The sequence below is a fragment of the Poecilia mexicana genome, unplaced genomic scaffold (genome assembly GCF_051168715.1).
Source record: "Poecilia mexicana isolate PSO_F unplaced genomic scaffold, ASM5116871v1 scaffold_13, whole genome shotgun sequence".
NCBI classification, from domain to species: Eukaryota; Metazoa; Chordata; class Actinopteri; order Cyprinodontiformes; family Poeciliidae; genus Poecilia; species Poecilia mexicana.
Window position 1 is genome coordinate 32,469,812 of NW_028263382.1, and position 16,907 is coordinate 32,486,718.

Consider the following 16,907-nt stretch of genomic DNA (forward strand, 5'->3'; position numbering starts at 1 on the left):
GTGTTGTGATTCTAATTAGCAACAGATTTCAGAGGAGAGAACAGCTAACAACAAAGTTTCACAAAACATAAAAATGAAACTTTTCATCCAGCTGATAAAACTAGGAAGAAGTTATCTCCTCTGCAAATATCCTGGTAAGACAACCCTACACTTTACATTCTGAAAGGAAATTTATCCAAATACTTTGTGATGCAAATGTAGATATCCATAATATATATATATTTTTAAATTTCAAGCACAAACCTAAATGGGTTTTAATGGGATTTATGTGATACCTGATAAAGGACAAGTAGATTAATACCTGGCTTATTTTAAGACCAGGACTATAAAATATAGGATTTTCTTTAAATGTTAGAGATGGAAACTGATTCACATAATAAATAAATATTAGATAGATGGATAGATAGGGGTTCGATTCCAGCTTGGGCAAGGCACTTAACCCCAAATTGCCTACCGATCTGCGTATCGGTGTATAAATGTGTGAGCGTTTTGTGAGTGTGAACGGGTGAATGTGACTCTAGTATAAAGCGCTTTGAGTGGTCAAAAATGACTGGAAAAACACTAATAAGTTCAGTCCATTTACCAAAGATAGATTTATCTTCTAAAATGTACTTTGAGAATAAGTGAGCCATTCAAGCTGTGGCGATACATCAATCACGCATTATGACCATCTGCCTAATAGTACTTAGGCCCCTCTTTCACTTTATAAACAGCCCTCAATTGTTAAATAAACAGTACTGTGAAAAAAAAATACATGTACATCATGGTAAAATGTTATTCCCTCATCGAAAACATAATGTATGTCACCCCCATTCATACTTCATGTGAATTGTCTGCTGATAAAGTTTGGCCTTTTTCAGAGCACAAAAACAACTCAGAGAAAGTTGAGGGTTTGATTCTTTTTTGTTTTTGCTGAAGGTCCATGAGTATAGGGTACTGTTCCAACAACCCCTACAAAAATGTGTGAGAAGAGGCCCGACAGCATCACTGCTTGATGTTTTAACTCTTTTTACAGTGAGGAGTAAAGCTACTCAAAGAACATTTCTGGGCAATGGTGGCGACGGTGGAAGAAGTTTCCAATTCCTGAACAAGAAGTTTGTCCAGGAATCGTGGACAAACTGATCCCTCCTATGGTGTGTCCGTAAATAAGGTGGCACAGGGGTAAAGCACACAACCCGTGTACAGAGGCCTCAGTACTCTGTTGTCATGGGCTCAAGTCCCAGTCTGTTGACTTTTACCGCATGTGTTCCCCCTCTGTCTTTCAACTCAGGCTTCAAGCACAAATTTAAACTATTTCAAACAGGTTTTTAAAAACAGTTGAACAAACAATACATACAAGCAGAGAAAAACATGTGCATACATAACCAAGAGCAAAGTTATTCGTTTACCACTACTTTTCTGTTTGAAAAGGAGTAGGAAGCATTAAACAACTACTGAAGAATATTTTTACAGTATATCTATTGAAATACAGTGACGGGACAGCAACATCGCAAGAGGACTTTACTTCAAAAACATAACACAATAAATTTACAGGATGTTTTCCACACAATGAAAGCATTTAAATAGTCATTTAGCAGACTTTCTCAATGTCAAGAGCAAAAGAGGACTAATGCTGCACTTGAGGGCAAACTGGAAATCAGAATTTTTAATGTTTGGTGAAATAAAAAAACAGTGATATTTTGAACAAATTTCAAATTTGAAATAATTTCCTTATAAGGTCTCTATCTGCAGAATTTATATTTTAGTTCTTGTCATTTATAAATGAAAGAAATTGTCACCTCCCTAAAGTAATAACCTGTCATTTTTGCTAAAATGATTTTGGCAAAAAAAAAGGAAAAAAAAATCACTGCCTCTTCATTACTAAAAGACGATGTATGCATCGACAACAAAAAAAAATCACTTGTCAAAAAATGACTTAAGTCATTGCTTTAAGAAGGTGGCAATATGACAATATTAAATTGTGAAGGAACAGAACATGTTGACAATTTGCAAAAGCAGAAAAATTGAAATATCTTTGCAAATTACATATTTATGTCAGATCTATATTTCTGCACAGATGCATTTCTTATTTTCCTTTGCTTCTTATATGATCATACATCAATTTCAGAGTTGAAAAATCCATGTATATTTTATGACTTTGGGGAAACATTGTATTAACTGTTAGCTGTACCTAGCGGTGTAAAAATGTCAAAAACCTGGTTAAAAGCTGTTCAGAAGTGTTTGTGGTCTGAATCTTGTTAAATGATCCTTGCCAGTGTTTTTTATTATTACTGAATGATATGACTATAAAACATCAACATTGTCAACCTTTTAAGATGTTTCCCACCCCAGTCTAAGTGCACAGTAGAGAATGCGGTCCTTGGGTCTTATGGGTACCAGTAACTCTGAAAAAACATCTTTGAGTTGCATCTGTCCAGCTTTAGGACCTGCACCAACCAATATCGTATAGGAATATAACACATTATTAAGATTAAATCCAAGTCACTATTTGAAATAGGGTTTGTCTTTCTTTGAGCAGCAGAGGAATCTGTTCCCAATGTGCTTTCTCAGATTCTGATCCCTGAAGCCGTAAATTAGTGGGCTGAGAAAGCGAGGTATCAGAATGAAACAGAAATAATTAAAAAAGGTGACATCCTCATCTAGCCAGTTTGTGTGGAGCCCAATAAGAGTTTCAGAGATAGGCAGAGTAAAAGCCAGCAAGCACAGCAGCAGCTGGAAGCCGTGCAGCAGCACGGTGTGCATGGCTTTGTTCACTGAAGCTCTGTCCTGCCGCATCTTCCTGGTTTCCATCACAATCCTCATATAGGTGAAGAGGATGATAACACCCACCACTGCAAAGAAAAGTACATAGACAGCAAGCCGATACAGTCCCTGGATTGGCGATGAGTTAATAACAGTATTTTTGCAAAGCATGTTTGTAGAGAGGACATCTACATTGGGACTGTGCTTCCCGATGGAAAACTCAATAATGGGGAATGTGAAGCTGATGATCCACAGAGGCAGAATAATGATCCAGATACGGTCTGAGCGCCAGGAGGCCGGGCGCTGCAGAGGATAGAAAATGGAAACATAACGCTCCAGTGACATGGCAGCCAGAATCAAAGTGGTATTCTGAAAAGTACCGGTAGATACAAAGAGCATTGGGACACAGAACAAAAGAGGTAACTTGACCCGACTCATCACACAGAGGAAGAGTAGCACAGAGGATAGGATCTGCAGGGTGTCATTGATCAACATGTGTGCAAACAGGATGTAACGGGATGTGTCCAAAAACTGTCTGTGAGAGGCAAAGATCTGCAGCATGACAGTGATGAAGTACAGGAAGACGCAGAACAATGGGATTACCACACACACCTTGATGATCACAGAGAAGCTTTTTGGGGACGTTTCATTGACAGAAAGTTCAGTCAGATTCTGCATTGTGCTCCTCTGAACAAAGAATTTATGTTTCTGAAAAACAGTAACAAAACATTAAGTTTCAGTTTATACAAAAAGAATGTAAAAATACAAAATACAATCTATTAATGCTCGACATTTTACTATTGACCGTACTTCACTCACCTACCAATCCCTTAATCAGGCAGAAGAGCTTACATTTTTCTACTTCTCATGGTGTCTTTGTGGAGAAACATTTCAGGATAAATCTCCGTCTTAACTGAAATGTTTAGGTCATGTTCCATTATGTAGGCTTGGACTTGATTTCTCTGAAGACACACCCCCATCACCAAGTGACTCTGTGATATTCTTGTTTGAAAACCTTACACATTACCTTCAGAAAGGAATGCATGCTCGATAGCCATAAACTTTTTTGTGTGATATGTGATAAAGTAACAAGAGACTGATGAATATCTTATTTTAAGAATAAAGCAGCAGAAAAGTTTAGGATTTTCTTCAAATATTGAAAATCACAACTGATGCACACAAAAGAAATATCAAGAATAAATCCACGCAGTCCCTTCACGGGCTGCCACATTATCATGGTGGAGGGGTTTGAGTGTCCCAGTGACCCGAGGAGCTATGCTACCTAAGGCAGACATGGTATAGGTGTGGAACCAGACAAAGTGCAGGCCAAAGACCCCTTATGATGCAATGCACACAATCATTGAAAACAATGTTCCCTTGCCTGGAAGTGAGTCACCGGGGCCCCACTCTGGAGCTAGGTAAGGAGGTGGGGCACATTGGCGAGTGCAGGCGGCCAGACTTTCACCCATGGAGTCCACCCTGGCACAGCCCAAAGAGGAGATGGGGTTCACCTTCTCATGGGTTGGGTGCAGTGTGAGATGGGTGGTGGTCGAGGGTGGGGATCTTGGCGATCTGATCCTTGGCTAGAAGCTGGTTCTTGGGACATGGAATGTCACCTCTCTGGTGGGGAAGGAGCCTAAGCTAATGTGTGAGGTTGAGAGGTTCTGATTAAAAATAGCCGGTCTCACCTCAGCGCATTTTCTCTGGTTCTGGAACTAGTCTCCTTGAGAGGAGTTGGACTCTGTTTCACTCTGGAGTTGTCCCTGGTGAGAGATGCCATGCAGGAGTGGGCATACTTGCTGCACCCCATCTTGGTGTCTGTACAATGGGGTTCACTCTGGTGAGTGAGAGGGTAGCCTCCCTCTGCCTATGAGTGGGGTAAAGGTTCTGACTGTTTGTGCTTATGCGCCAAACAACAGTTCAGATTGCCCACCATTTTTGGAGTCCTTGGAGGGGGTACTGGACAGTACCCCTCCTGGGGACACCCTTGTTCTGCTTGGTGACTTCAACTTTCACGTGGGCAATGACAGTGAGACCACAACCTTGTGGTGAGTTGGTTCCATTGGTCTGCTGGGAGCATCTGGCAGAGTCTCCCATGAGACAGAGCTTTAACTACCACCTCCAGGGGAGTTGGGGGACATTGAGTCTGAGTGGACAATATTCCATGCTTCCATTGTCGAGGCGGCTTATTGGAACTGTGGCTGCAAGGTTGTCAGTGGCTGTCCCTTCGGTGAAGGATGCTGTCAGGCTGAAGAAGGAATCCTATCAGGCATTTTCGGCCTGTGGGACCCCAGAAGCAGTTCACAGGTACCTGCAGTAGCATGTAGCATAATACATGACATTCGGTCAAAAATGTGACTGAAACATTAAAGTCTGAGAGTGTACCCTGGTCTCTAGAACATTTCAAAAAGCACTGAAGTGACAAAAAAGTGCTATATTTGGTGCATTGCATTATCTCCTTGGGCCATTTTCCAGTGTCACCCTCTTGCACAGCTACATCGAGGTCAGTGATCAGAGCTCAGGATTCCAGGGTTGAAAGAAGGTGATTCAATCTGCCAAGAAAGATACGAAGTAGATAGTTTGGTAAATCCCCCACAGTTGAAGAGTAAATCTTGAGTCGTAAGATTCCAAATGATTAATATAAATCTCTTGGGCTTAGTTGTTCAACCTGAAGGTTTAACCCAAAGACTTAACCCGTTTGGTAAACAAGCAGAGTTTAGAGAGTGCTTGCTGGGTTTCGTCAGCTATTTACGTCCATTCTGCGTCAGTAAAAAGGGATGGACAGGGGTTGGACTGTAATCTGTCCAAAGCAAACTTTCTCCATCTGAACTTTGAATGAAACAACATAACTATATTTGGCTGGGAGACAAAATTTACGCTCTTCAGATCAACAGGATTCTTGGTTATACATTAAATGACACAGAAAAAAGACAAACAAAAAAGTTAATTTCACGACATACAGCAATGCCTTGAAAGGCCACTTGGTTGATTTATTCCCAGTGGTATTGTTTTCACTTGAATTCAATTTGCAATTCAGGCTTGACTGAACAATGAGTGGCACTTACAAAACACCTTTTCTTTTACTTTGCAGCAAGGTAACCTGAGATTAGATTTAAATGTAAAAGGTTTGATTTGAAACAGAAACTAAAGATTAGATAATGTTGGAACCTGTGACTTGACACTGAGATTGTACTTTCATTTTGCATGTCTGGGTAAGTACATTATATACATTTTATAAAAGTTATCGTACTCAGCTGGGATCTCTTGACTCATGATTATATCTATTATTGTAACCGTGCACTAGTTTTATTTTATAATTTTGTGCAGTATGTTATAATTACTGTTGTTCCTAATATCACTATTGTTTCTATATACACATTTGGAACTTCTGTGTGAAACTATATATATCTTGTAGATGAAGGCCAGTTGCTGAAGGGATTGCATACATGTTGATAGATGAAGGTCATGTTCTAAAAGGGACTGTATGCAAGGCATAATTACTTGCGTTAGATTGGCATCAAACATATCGTCTACAAACTTGGGCTTGGTAATGCTGGGTTGTTTAGGCCTGATCTGAACTAAAGCAGGGATACAACCTCCAAGTGAGCAACAAGAAGTACACAGAGAATGAAGTACAACGAACAGGGAAAGTGTTGTCCAAACTGTCACTGCCCGCCTCTTTGTCCTGCACGTATCAGTAGGACTTTAGATAAAGCCAAATACGTACATTTGCAAGCAACGTCAACAGATCAATACCTTTTACGTAATCAACAGGGGCTGAGGCTTTATAAATATCCTAAGGGTGGAACTGTCAGCACTCACTCAACAGACTTCAAACTTTCTGGATTCTTTTCTTCATTCTACAAAGTCAAGCCATCAATAAGTGAGCAGGACTTCCTTTAACTTTTTTAAAAACAGAAAATCAGCACTTATCGCTCAACAAATCTTAAAAAGAGTCAGCTAGAGCAGCTAAACTAAAACTCTTCAAGATGCAAGCCGTTCGTCAGTGTTCAGCGTGTGCAAAACGTGCTGCAGGAGGACTGGTGCGAAACCAAGAGGTCTCCCTGTTGCAAAGGAGAGGTGCAGCCTGCATCCGCTACCTCAGGTGAGTTACTTTGTAAACAGGAAACGGTAGCAATTTAAGTTCTTATTTGTTGTCTATAACTTTAGATCTCTAAATGTTTCTTGTATCTTTTTCCTCTGCAGTACTTCTGAGAAGAGGAGGTCTGGAGTTCAGAAACCTGGAGAGATGACAAACCCGACTCACATTAGCCTGGCCTCATTAAGTGTCGGCCATGGGCTTTGGGTAAGTCAAAGACTCAATGTAAAAACTGTAAAAATAAAAAAATTCACAATCCATTGTACCTTACAAGAAGAAAAATATTAAAACAAATGTTCTTTTCTTTTTTGCAGCAGGTTGAGGATCTTTCCCATAACTCTCTGATCAGGAGAGCTGCCTCAGTGCTGACAGACAGCTCCAGTTCCTTCCTCTCTCAGGCCACCCTGGCTCTCACCGATGCGCTGACAGATTACTCGAAGGTACATGTTCATCTGCATTTGTATAAAATATCAAAATTGTTGCAATTAATTCATCACAGGAATATTAAATATGTTTCTTTTTTTTTTTTTTTCAAAAGGCTGTGCACTCACGCATCATTTTCCAAAAGAGATATCTTGCATCGCTGGGCAAGATGAGTCCATCAGAGGAGGAGTCCCTCCGGCGGGCGATCAGTGGCTGGCGTTCAGAGGTAGGCCTGAGAAACGGTGTTTGAAAAAGATCTGAATACACTTCTAACATTTTTGTTTCTTGCAAAAACATGGATTTGTTATATTGATTATTTCTTGTATGTGTCCTGACAGGCTGCTGAGAGACTGAATGAATGTAAGCACTATGACTCGACCTGGATTAATGCTGTCAACCTCTCTAAAATGGCAGCTGAGGCAGCATACTCCTCAGGTGAGGGAAATTAGAGCAGTGTACTCAAATATTTATCATTTATTTTTTACCGTTTCCATATTGTTCAGAAAATGATGTGCATGTTTGGGTCTCTAATTATGCAGGAGCCCATCAGGCGTCCATCCTGGTCCAAACAAATATTCAGGTGGCCCAGTCACAAGTGGAGGAGACACGGAAACTGTCAGCAGAGGCAGATAAGAAGCTGGCCGAGACTAAAGTGGAGGAGATCCAGAGAATGGCCGAATATTCAGCTTTTCTAGAGGGCAGCGAGGAGCATGAAGTGCATGAGGCTTATCTACGGGAGGACTGAGTCAACCACAGCAGAAACATGTCAAAGTGCAATTAATTTTCTTCTGAAACGTTCATCTATTAAACATTTGTTTTCTCTTCACTTTAACTTCATTTGGAGTTTGTAGCATTGTATAGATTGTATATATTTATATTTACAAGATGGAAGAAGATAAATAAGATAAATAGCAATTTTTGGAGTATTATCTACTGTATCACTTGTTAAGTTATTTATTTGATTCGTGCCGTTTCCACGATTAAATCATCAGTGAGTATGGAGAAAGAGAACAACAACAAAAGCTGATGTTTTACTGTAGCAGGTCTGTTTTTGCTTTTATGTTGATCATTTTTGTTATGTTGAAAAAATAAAAAGATATTTTAAAAAGTATAGAAACACTGTTGTGGGGATTTTTCTTTTTTGAGTTATGCGTTGCCTTTTCACATTTCCCCGAAGCTGTGATGATTTGATCTTGCTGACAAAGCAAAGGCTGAGACATCACTGAGCTAATGAGCAGGTCACAAAACAAAAACAGACTATTTGATTGAAAAGCTTTTGATTATGAGTTTATTTTGATCTCAAATTTTTTTTTCATATTACAGATGTCACAATCATTTAAAAAAAGAGAGAGAGAACTTTATGATGGCTTGAATCTGCAAGATTTGTGTCAAGATTTACCAAGATTAAGAAATATGCAGTTTTAAAATAGTTTGCAGTACATTCCCATTCATACTGTTCTTACAATTTAAAGTCCATTTAAAATGAAGTCAGAGGTAATTATTTTTTCTTATTTTAGCAGCAAAAGTAATAATTTAGGTTTTCCTACATATGTGGAAAGTTTTACTCAAAACTTTTTCATTTCAAAGAGTTTTTGCTCTTAAAAACATATTTCTTTTCTCAAAGTTATACTGTGATGCTCATATTGGCAGGTCAGGGAATATAGAAGCATCATTGAATATTTACATCATGAACACACTTTCATTTTTACACAGAATTACCAATTATGTTGGGATAATTGTACATAGCTGCACTGTCATTGTATTTCAAAATGTAGAACTGAACTGATTGAAAAACAATTAACTTATTTTAGATACATGCAAGCAACTCAATGGGAGAAAGATTTAGAAATGTAAGTATAATTTCAAAGTTAATTTCTTACAATTTAGAACAATTCATGCATAAAATAAAAGCAAAAGCAAAAAGATATTATTATTGAATAATAATATCATTCAATAATTTCTGTACTTATATGTAATTTAACTCAGACTTAATCTTTTACAAAAACAGAAGCAAATATAATTTTTAAGTGCAAGAAAAAACATTTCATCCCTGAGCCCATAAACCAGAGGACTCAGACATCTTGGTGCGAGACTAAATACTATGTAATTAAAGTATCGGATATTCAAAAATAAATTAACATCAACTTTAAGCGCAGCAGCTTCAGTGAACGGGCTCCATAGCAGGATGAGGCAGAGCAGCAGCTGGAAGGTGTGAAGAATCACCGTTCTCATTCCTCTCTGTGTCGACTGTTTATTCTCTCCAGATGCAGCTTTGGCCACTTTGACAATCTGAATATAGCAGAAAACTATGATGATGCACATGATGAAAAAGTAAAGTTGACTTATAGCAGACCTAAAGTGGCGCTGCCACGGTTGCAAAAGGAACATGTCCACTGAACACAACGCCCTTGTTTCGTAAAGGCCCAATGACGCCGTTGCAAAGAATATGGAGAGATTCAACATGGAGGGAACGGAGCTGATGCCATGAATGACGAGGATGCAGTGCATTGACCTGCGTGTGGAGCAGAGCTCCGAGTGCCGCAGTGGCAGGCAAATGGCCACATAACGCTCCAGGGTCATAGCTGTCAGAGTCACAGGTGTGGCCATAACATAGAGCAATGTGACAATGGAAATGACGGTACACAACCAGACCTGTATGGTGAACTGAAGAAAGTTTATAATTACCAAAACATTAGATAGGATTAGCACAAAACTGTCTGACATCAACATCACAGCAAACAAAATGTACCGAGCGCTGGTGTGGAAGCACTCCTTTTTGAAAAACGTCACAATGAGCAACATGTTGATGCACAGAAACATAACCACCAAAATCTGAATGAGCAAAACACGGAAGTTTGTCTGTAGCTGGAAAGAGCCAACAGCAACAGAGCTGTTATTAGACATTTTCCTTTTAAAGAAATAGAGATTCAATCAAATGATGCAACAACTAATTTTTGCTTTATGTTTAAATATTACTACAAAAAACAGTATTCCTTTAAAAATAAATACAAAATCAAAGTCCAACCAAAATGCTCAGATGAAATACAGCATTTTAAAAATCTCTGATTCTGCTCCAATGCAAATAGTTTTAAACAGCCTGGTCACAAAGATCTATTTGCATGAAGGCTTTAAATACAAGACATCCAAGAGCAATATCTAATGAAAATTAACTCTGTGGTGTCGTCATCGCCACTTGCTGTTTGTGCACCTCAGTAGTTCTCAAGAGGGAACAGAAGAAGAAAAGAGTTCTTGATGTTTGTCTCAAACTTGTTAAAAGAAAAAAAACTTTCTTGCAAATTGATACCATTAGGCTGAAATAGAGTTTCTCAAGTGAAAAGAAAAAGTACAGTTTAAGAAAAAGCTTAAGAGGCTTTTGATTGAAAAATTGTGCACTGATGGAAATTTAGATTTGTCAGTAGCCTGCATCTCAGTAATTAGTTTAACCTTTTCATCTCAGATTGGTAGCCTGAACAAAATTCCTTCATGTAACATAACATATCCGATGATCTCCAGTGAAAATTGTGACTGAGGTGTGAGCTACAGGGCTGAATGGCTGTAGACCAGTCTTGAGACAAAAACTGACTTGATCTGTTTTTTTCTTGATCTTTTTCTTGGTCTCTGTCTTGGTTTTGGGCTCATTAGACAAAATGGGTGAACGTTAGTTTGACACTCTTCATCTTCACCCTCAGACGTACAACAAACTGAACGTAAATTAAATCAACATAAGTGATCAGAGTACACAGGTTTTTCTGGTTGGCCAAGCACAACTTCCAGATGGATTGGGCATCTGAACGGATTTTCTCATGGAGTATGGATTGTAGAAAGAAAAAGTGGTTTCTCAGCTTCTGACCCTTCCTCCTCCTCAGATACAATTAATTCTTCTAAGGAAGCTACCAATGACCAAGTGAATTGCCCTGACCTCTCCAGAGTACCTGGAGTAGTTCTCTGTGAGGTCTTCAACAAGTCTAAAGCCACTGTATGGCTGCAGCATCGCCCTTCAGATTATACCATCCATCTTCTGCCTGGTACTTCACCACCCAGGGGAAGATTAAATTCTCTGTTAGGAGGCAATGAAAATTCATTCATCATTCGACCGTCCTCATCTCCTGCAGATGCTGATTTTCACTTGTGGAGAAAAAGGATAAGACAATTTGCACATGCATTGACTGCCAGGACCTTGATGACTTCACAGTAAAGAACAGGGACCTACTTCTTCTTTTCTCTACAGCTCTTGAACTGCTGCATGGTGCTAAAATGTTCACAAAGCTGGACTTGCTTACCATCTAGTGAGAGTATGAGGAGATGAGTGAAGGACTGCTTTTAATAGACCCAGTGTTCATTATGAGTATTTAGAAATGCCTATTGAATTGACTGCACTTGCTTTTTTTCAGGCCCTAGTAAATTATGTCTTTCGAGATTTTCTCAAGATGCCTTTGTTTATCTTGATGATGATTTTATTCTCTGGTGAGCAGACAAGACAAGCAAGTGCTCCAATGACTCCTTGGCAAGACTGAAAAGGGTGATGTTCATGTACCCACAGTTTCCTTCCTTAGTTTGATCATTTCTGAGGGTAAGGTAAAGATGGCAAAGTTAGTGCCACGACTGAGTGGCCCACAACCTCTAGCCATAAGCAGCTGCAAAGATTCCTTGATTTTGCAAATTTTTACAAAAAGTTCATTTGCGGCTTCAGCTCATTTCAGCTCCTCTGCATCAAACAATGTAAGGCCTGAGTGGTCTACAGGACCTGTTCACATCTGTCTCTGACCTCACACTACCACATCCTCACTGCCAGTTGATTTTTGGAGATGGATCTCAGCGAGCTGTGAAGAACAATAGCCTTCACTCCTTTGCTTTTCTTTACATAATGTTGTCCTGTTCAGAAAGAAACTATGAACATGAAGACGGCAATGGAGGAGTGGAGACATTGGCTGGAGGGGACAGAACACCCCTTCTTGGTCTGGACTGATCACAAAAATCTTGAGTATATAGAGAAGGCAACGATACTCAGTTTTTTCAACTTTTCACGCTGTTTTATGCCTTCGTCTTGTTTTGTTGCTGCTGTGACCTGGGGGATCGAGTCTTGGCTCCATCCCTGTTGAGCTTGGACCTGGGTGTCTCTGGACAGGAGTTGAAAAGTTACAGAACATTTTGAAAAACACTGATGTGACACAAACAGGGGGTATGTTTGATGCACTGCATTATCTCTTTTGAGCGTTCTCCAGTGTCACTCTCTTGCACAATTACGCCGAGGTCAGTGATCAGAACTCAGGGTTCCAGGATTGAAAGAAAGTGATTCAATCAGCCAAGAAAGATCCAAAGTAGATAGAGAGCAAGCACAATGGTTCGGTAAATCCCCCACAATTTAAGAGTAAATCTTGAGTCGTAAGGTTTGAACTGATTAGCGTGAATCACTTGGGCTCAGTTGTTCAGGCTGAAGGTTTAACCGGATTCGTAAACAGACAGAGTGTAGGGAGCAGCTCGTTGGGTTTCGTCAGCTATTTACGTCCATTCTGCGTCAGTGAAAAGGGATTGGACTGTAACCCTTCCAAAGCAAACTTTCTCCGTTTGACCTCTGAATGGAAAAACATACGTATTTTTGGTTGGGAGCCAGAAAACATGCTTTTCAAATCAACAGCGATCTCGGTTAAACATTAAATGACACAGAAAAAGGAAACAAATCAGGCTGTTCTCAGTTAGATGTAGAAAAAAGTGGATTTGACAAAGTCAGACCAGACCAGTGGGTTGACATGCATATTGCCTTAATAAATAAATAAATAAATAAATAAATAAATAAATAAATAAATAAATAAATAAATAAATAAATAAATAAAAATTATATATAGGAGACTACACTTTATTAAATTAATGAAAAAAAATAAAGCAGATTCACAATTCTTAGTTAAAACATGTTTTCCACTTTATTTATTAATAATATGATGGAATATGTGAAGTAAACCATTGTAAATATGAGCTCAGATGTTAAAAACATTTGATTTGATTTTAAACTTAGAAACTGTAAAGTTTTTTAAAACCCTGAACTTAACAGAGGTTGCAATTTCACTTATCTATGTCCACATTATATATTGTATAGTTAAAATAATGACAATTAACTTTTTGATCAACATATTCACATAAGGCGTTTTAGCTACTTATTAAAACTAGGCTTTTCTTTATAAATAGGAATGAAATCTATGAGAATGAACTGATTGCTGAGTTGATCATTGGACTTCTGTCATCAACTATTTATGGCAAACCCAAAGATAAAAAGGGTGTACTTCAGATATGTAAGGACAAAATATCTGATTTTGTCTTTGTTGCGATTCTGAGGTTTTTGCATTTTGTTTTTCTTCTGTGTTTGATTTAGATCATTTTCTTTTTTGTTTACTTTATTAAGTCCTTCCATATTCCACTAAGTTCCTTCAGTCATTATTGCTCTACAAGTCTTGCCATATTCAGCAGTTAGTATCATCTTGAAGCTCTTGCCATATCTGTTATTGCTTTTGTATTAAGTTTTCTGGTTTATTCGGGTGTTCTATTTCTCATATTTCAGGATGTATTTCTGCATCCTGTTTGTAGTCAACCATCTGCATCTTGTCAGTCTTCAAACTCCCCGGTAACCAGGTTTGTTATTTTCCATTCCCTGCTGGATTCTTCCATTCCCTCCTGCTCCCTGGTCTGTTGTTTTCCTGCCTTCTCTTTGTTTTGATGCTGTAAGTTTACGTTTATTTTATTAAAGACGTTCACTTTACTTTGGCCTCCAGTTTTGCCTGCACTTGGTTCCCATTTTAACATAACCCTCATAGCTGGCAGATTTGTATTTGATCGTTGATCTTAAAAAATGTCAAACAATCGTTGGTTGGGATGGAAAGAAAAATATATTTTTACACACTGTATGTGTGAGTGTGTTTAACCCAGTTATTTCATTAGAACTATGATCATAAAACCTCAACACCTAACTTAATGTTGTCATTCTGCATATTTTCTACAACCTTTTGTGTTATTTGGACACAAATGACAGAAGGTTCTTTACCCACCATGATCAGAGAAGACTGAGGACAGATAACCTCATTACATAATTGCTTAAGTGATATTTTGGTCAAATTGAGATACCTGTGTAATGTTGATATTCTTATACTATTACATCATCCTGTCTAATTGCACATGTCCTGAACCTACCAGAGCACTTGTTACAGTCCAAAAAAAACCCATATTTTCTTCACTTTTTTTTAAATATATTTTATTCATTATTTTTTCCTGTTTTCCCAATTAGGTCTTTTAATTATATTTAATTCCTTGAAAAAAAATCAGCACATTCTTTTTCTATTGAATATCAGAATGAAGAGAGAGTTACGACGACACGATTAAATTATTTTTAAAGTTTTGATCAAATGTTTTTCTGCCAACACTAGCATACCGTTAAACACATGTGCAACAACAAGAGGTGCACAGAGAATGAAGTACAACGAACAGGGAAAGTGTTGTCCAAACTGTCACTGCCCGCCTCTTTGTCCTGCACGTATCAGTAGGACTTTAGATAAAGCCAAATACGTACATTTGCAAGCAACGTCAACAGATCAATACCTTTTACGTAATCAACAGGGGCTGAGGCTTTATAAATATCCTAAGGGTGGAACTGTCAGCACTCACTCAACAGACTTCAAACTTTCTGGATTCTTTTCTTCATTCTACAAAGTCAAGCCATCAATAAGTGAGCAGGACTTCCTTTAACTTTTTTAAAAACAGAAAATCAGCACTTATCGCTCAACAAATCTTAAAAAGAGTCAGCTAGAGCAGCTAAACTAAAACTCTTCAACATGCAAGCCGTTCGTCAGTGTTCAGCGTGTGCAAAACGTGCTGCAGGAGGACTGGTGCGAAACCAAGAGGTCTCCCTGTTGCAAAGGAGAGGTGCAGCCTGCATCCGCTACCTCAGGTGAGTTACTTTGTAAACAGGAAACGGTAGCAATTTAAGTTCTTATTTGTTGTCTATAACTTTAGATCTCTAAGTGTTTCTTGTATCTTTTTCCTCTGCAGTACTTCTGAGAAGAGGAGGTCTGGAGTTCAGAAACCTGGAGAGATGACAAACCCGACTCACATTAGCCTGGCCTCATTAAGTGTCGGCCATGGGCTTTGGGTAAGTCAAAGACTCAATGTAAAAACTGTAAAAATAAAAAAATTCACAATCCATTGTACCTTACAAGAAGAAAAATATTAAAACAAATGTTCTTTTCTTTTTTGCAGCAGGTTGAGGATCTTTCCCATAACTCTCTGATCAGGAGAGCTGCCTCAGTGCTGACAGACAGCTCCAGTTCCTTCCTCTCTCAGGCCACCCTGGCTCTCACCGATGCGCTGACAGATTACTCGAAGGTACATGTTCATCTGCATTTGTATAAAATATCAAAATTGTTGCAATTAATTCATCACAGGAATATTAAATATGTTTCTTTTTTTTTTTTTTCAAAAGGCTGTGCACTCACGCATCATTTTCCAAAAGAGATATCTTGCATCGCTGGGCAAGATGAGTCCATCAGAGGAGGAGTCCCTCCGGCGGGCGATCAGTGGCTGGCGTTCAGAGGTAGGCCTGAGAAACGGTGTTTGAAAAAGATCTGAATACACTTCTAACATTTTTGTTTCTTGCAAAAACATGGATTTGTTATATTGATTATTTCTTGTATGTGTCCTGACAGGCTGCTGAGAGACTGAATGAATGTAAGCACTATGACTCGACCTGGATTAATGCTGTCAACCTCTCTAAAATGGCAGCTGAGGCAGCATACTCCTCAGGTGAGGGAAATTAGAGCAGTGTACTCAAATATTTATCATTTATTTTTTACCGTTTCCATATTGTTCAGAAAATGATGTGCATGTTTGGGTCTCTAATTATGCAGGAGCCCATCAGGCGTCCATCCTGGTCCAAACAAATATTCAGGTGGCCCAGTCACAAGTGGAGGAGACACGGAAACTGTCAGCAGAGGCAGATAAGAAGCTGGCCGAGACTAAAGTGGAGGAGATCCAGAGAATGGCCGAATATTCAGCTTTTCTAGAGGGCAGCGAGGAGCATGAAGTGCATGAGGCTTATCTACGGGAGGACTGAGTCAACCACAGCAGAAACATGTCAAAGTGCAATTAATTTTCTTCTGAAACGTTCATCTATTAAACATTTGTTTTCTCTTCACTTTAACTTCATTTGGAGTTTGTAGCATTGTATAGATTGTATATATTTATATTTACAAGATGGAAGAAGATAAATAAGATAAATAGCAATTTTTGGAGTATTATCTACTGTATCACTTGTTAAGTTATTTATTTGATTCGTGCCGTTTCCACGATTAAATCATCAGTGAGTATGGAGAAAGAGAACAACAACAAAAGCTGATGTTTTACTGTAGCAATTTTTTTTTCTATTATGTTCATCATATTTGTTATGTTGAAAAAATAAAAAGGCATTTTAAAAAGTCTAAAAAAAATCTGTTGTGGCGATTTTTTTATGATGATGATGATGATGATGAAGATGATTATTTGATTTGGGTGGTGCTGCAAAGGTTGAGACATAACTGAGCCTATGAGCAGGTCACAAAACAAAAACAGACTATTTGATTGAAAATTTTTCAATTATGAGTTTATTTTTTCTCTATTGTGACTTCTG

At 38.6% G+C, this 16,907-nt stretch overlaps 3 protein-coding genes and 1 pseudogene across 3 annotated transcripts; 2 read left to right on the forward strand and 2 right to left on the reverse strand.

The window, feature by feature from the left end:
- Positions 1 to 1,630: 1,630 nt before the first annotated feature.
- Positions 1,631 to 3,601, reverse strand: LOC106927694 (odorant receptor 131-2-like). Its single transcript, XM_015003432.2, has one exon. It carries the CDS (start codon positions 3,418 to 3,420, stop codon positions 2,485 to 2,487), a length of 936 nt encoding a protein of 311 aa, XP_014858918.2. The 5' UTR covers positions 3,421 to 3,601; the 3' UTR covers positions 1,631 to 2,484.
- A 2,929-nt stretch (positions 3,602 to 6,530) lies between these two features.
- On the forward strand, positions 6,531 to 8,381 carry LOC148155911 (diablo IAP-binding mitochondrial protein-like). Its single transcript, XM_088012085.1, has 6 exons — positions 6,531 to 6,847; positions 6,949 to 7,048; positions 7,156 to 7,281; positions 7,380 to 7,490; positions 7,603 to 7,699; positions 7,804 to 8,381. The coding sequence occupies exons 1-6, from the start codon at positions 6,732 to 6,734 to the stop codon at positions 8,007 to 8,009; spliced, it is 756 nt and encodes a 251-aa protein (XP_087868211.1). The 5' UTR covers positions 6,531 to 6,731; the 3' UTR covers positions 8,010 to 8,381.
- An 851-nt stretch (positions 8,382 to 9,232) lies between these two features.
- On the reverse strand, positions 9,233 to 10,168 carry LOC148155912 (odorant receptor 131-2 pseudogene; annotated as a pseudogene).
- Positions 10,169 to 14,876: 4,708 nt separating this feature from the next.
- LOC106927688 (diablo IAP-binding mitochondrial protein-like) lies at positions 14,877 to 16,728 on the forward strand. The gene is made up of 6 exons (XM_015003426.2): positions 14,877 to 15,194; positions 15,296 to 15,395; positions 15,503 to 15,628; positions 15,726 to 15,836; positions 15,949 to 16,045; positions 16,150 to 16,728. Exons 1-6 carry the CDS (start codon positions 15,079 to 15,081, stop codon positions 16,353 to 16,355), a joined length of 756 nt encoding a protein of 251 aa, XP_014858912.2. The 5' UTR covers positions 14,877 to 15,078; the 3' UTR covers positions 16,356 to 16,728.
- The last annotated feature ends 179 nt before the right edge of the window (positions 16,729 to 16,907 follow it).

What these genes read in the sequence shown, in the direction of transcription:
- LOC106927688 (XM_015003426.2), top strand. Translation starts at nt 15,079, where the DNA reads ATGCAAGCCGTTCGTCAGTGTTCAGCGTGTGCAAAACGTGCTGCAGGA. An exon ending in CGCTGACAGATTACTCGAAG is followed by an intron (nt 15,629 to 15,725) that starts GTACATGTTCAT and finishes TTTTTTCAAAAG; the next exon opens with GCTGTGCACTCACGCATCAT. An exon ending in TCAGTGGCTGGCGTTCAGAG is followed by an intron (nt 15,837 to 15,948) that starts GTAGGCCTGAGA and finishes GTGTCCTGACAG; the next exon opens with GCTGCTGAGAGACTGAATGA.
- LOC106927694 (XM_015003432.2), bottom strand. Translation starts at nt 3,420, where the DNA reads ATGCAGAATCTGACTGAACTTTCTGTCAATGAAACGTCCCCAAAAAGC.
- LOC148155911 (XM_088012085.1), top strand. Translation starts at nt 6,732, where the DNA reads ATGCAAGCCGTTCGTCAGTGTTCAGCGTGTGCAAAACGTGCTGCAGGA. An exon ending in GTGTCGGCCATGGGCTTTGG is followed by an intron (nt 7,049 to 7,155) that starts GTAAGTCAAAGA and finishes TCTTTTTTGCAG; the next exon opens with CAGGTTGAGGATCTTTCCCA. An exon ending in TGAGGCAGCATACTCCTCAG is followed by an intron (nt 7,700 to 7,803) that starts GTGAGGGAAATT and finishes CTAATTATGCAG; the next exon opens with GAGCCCATCAGGCGTCCATC.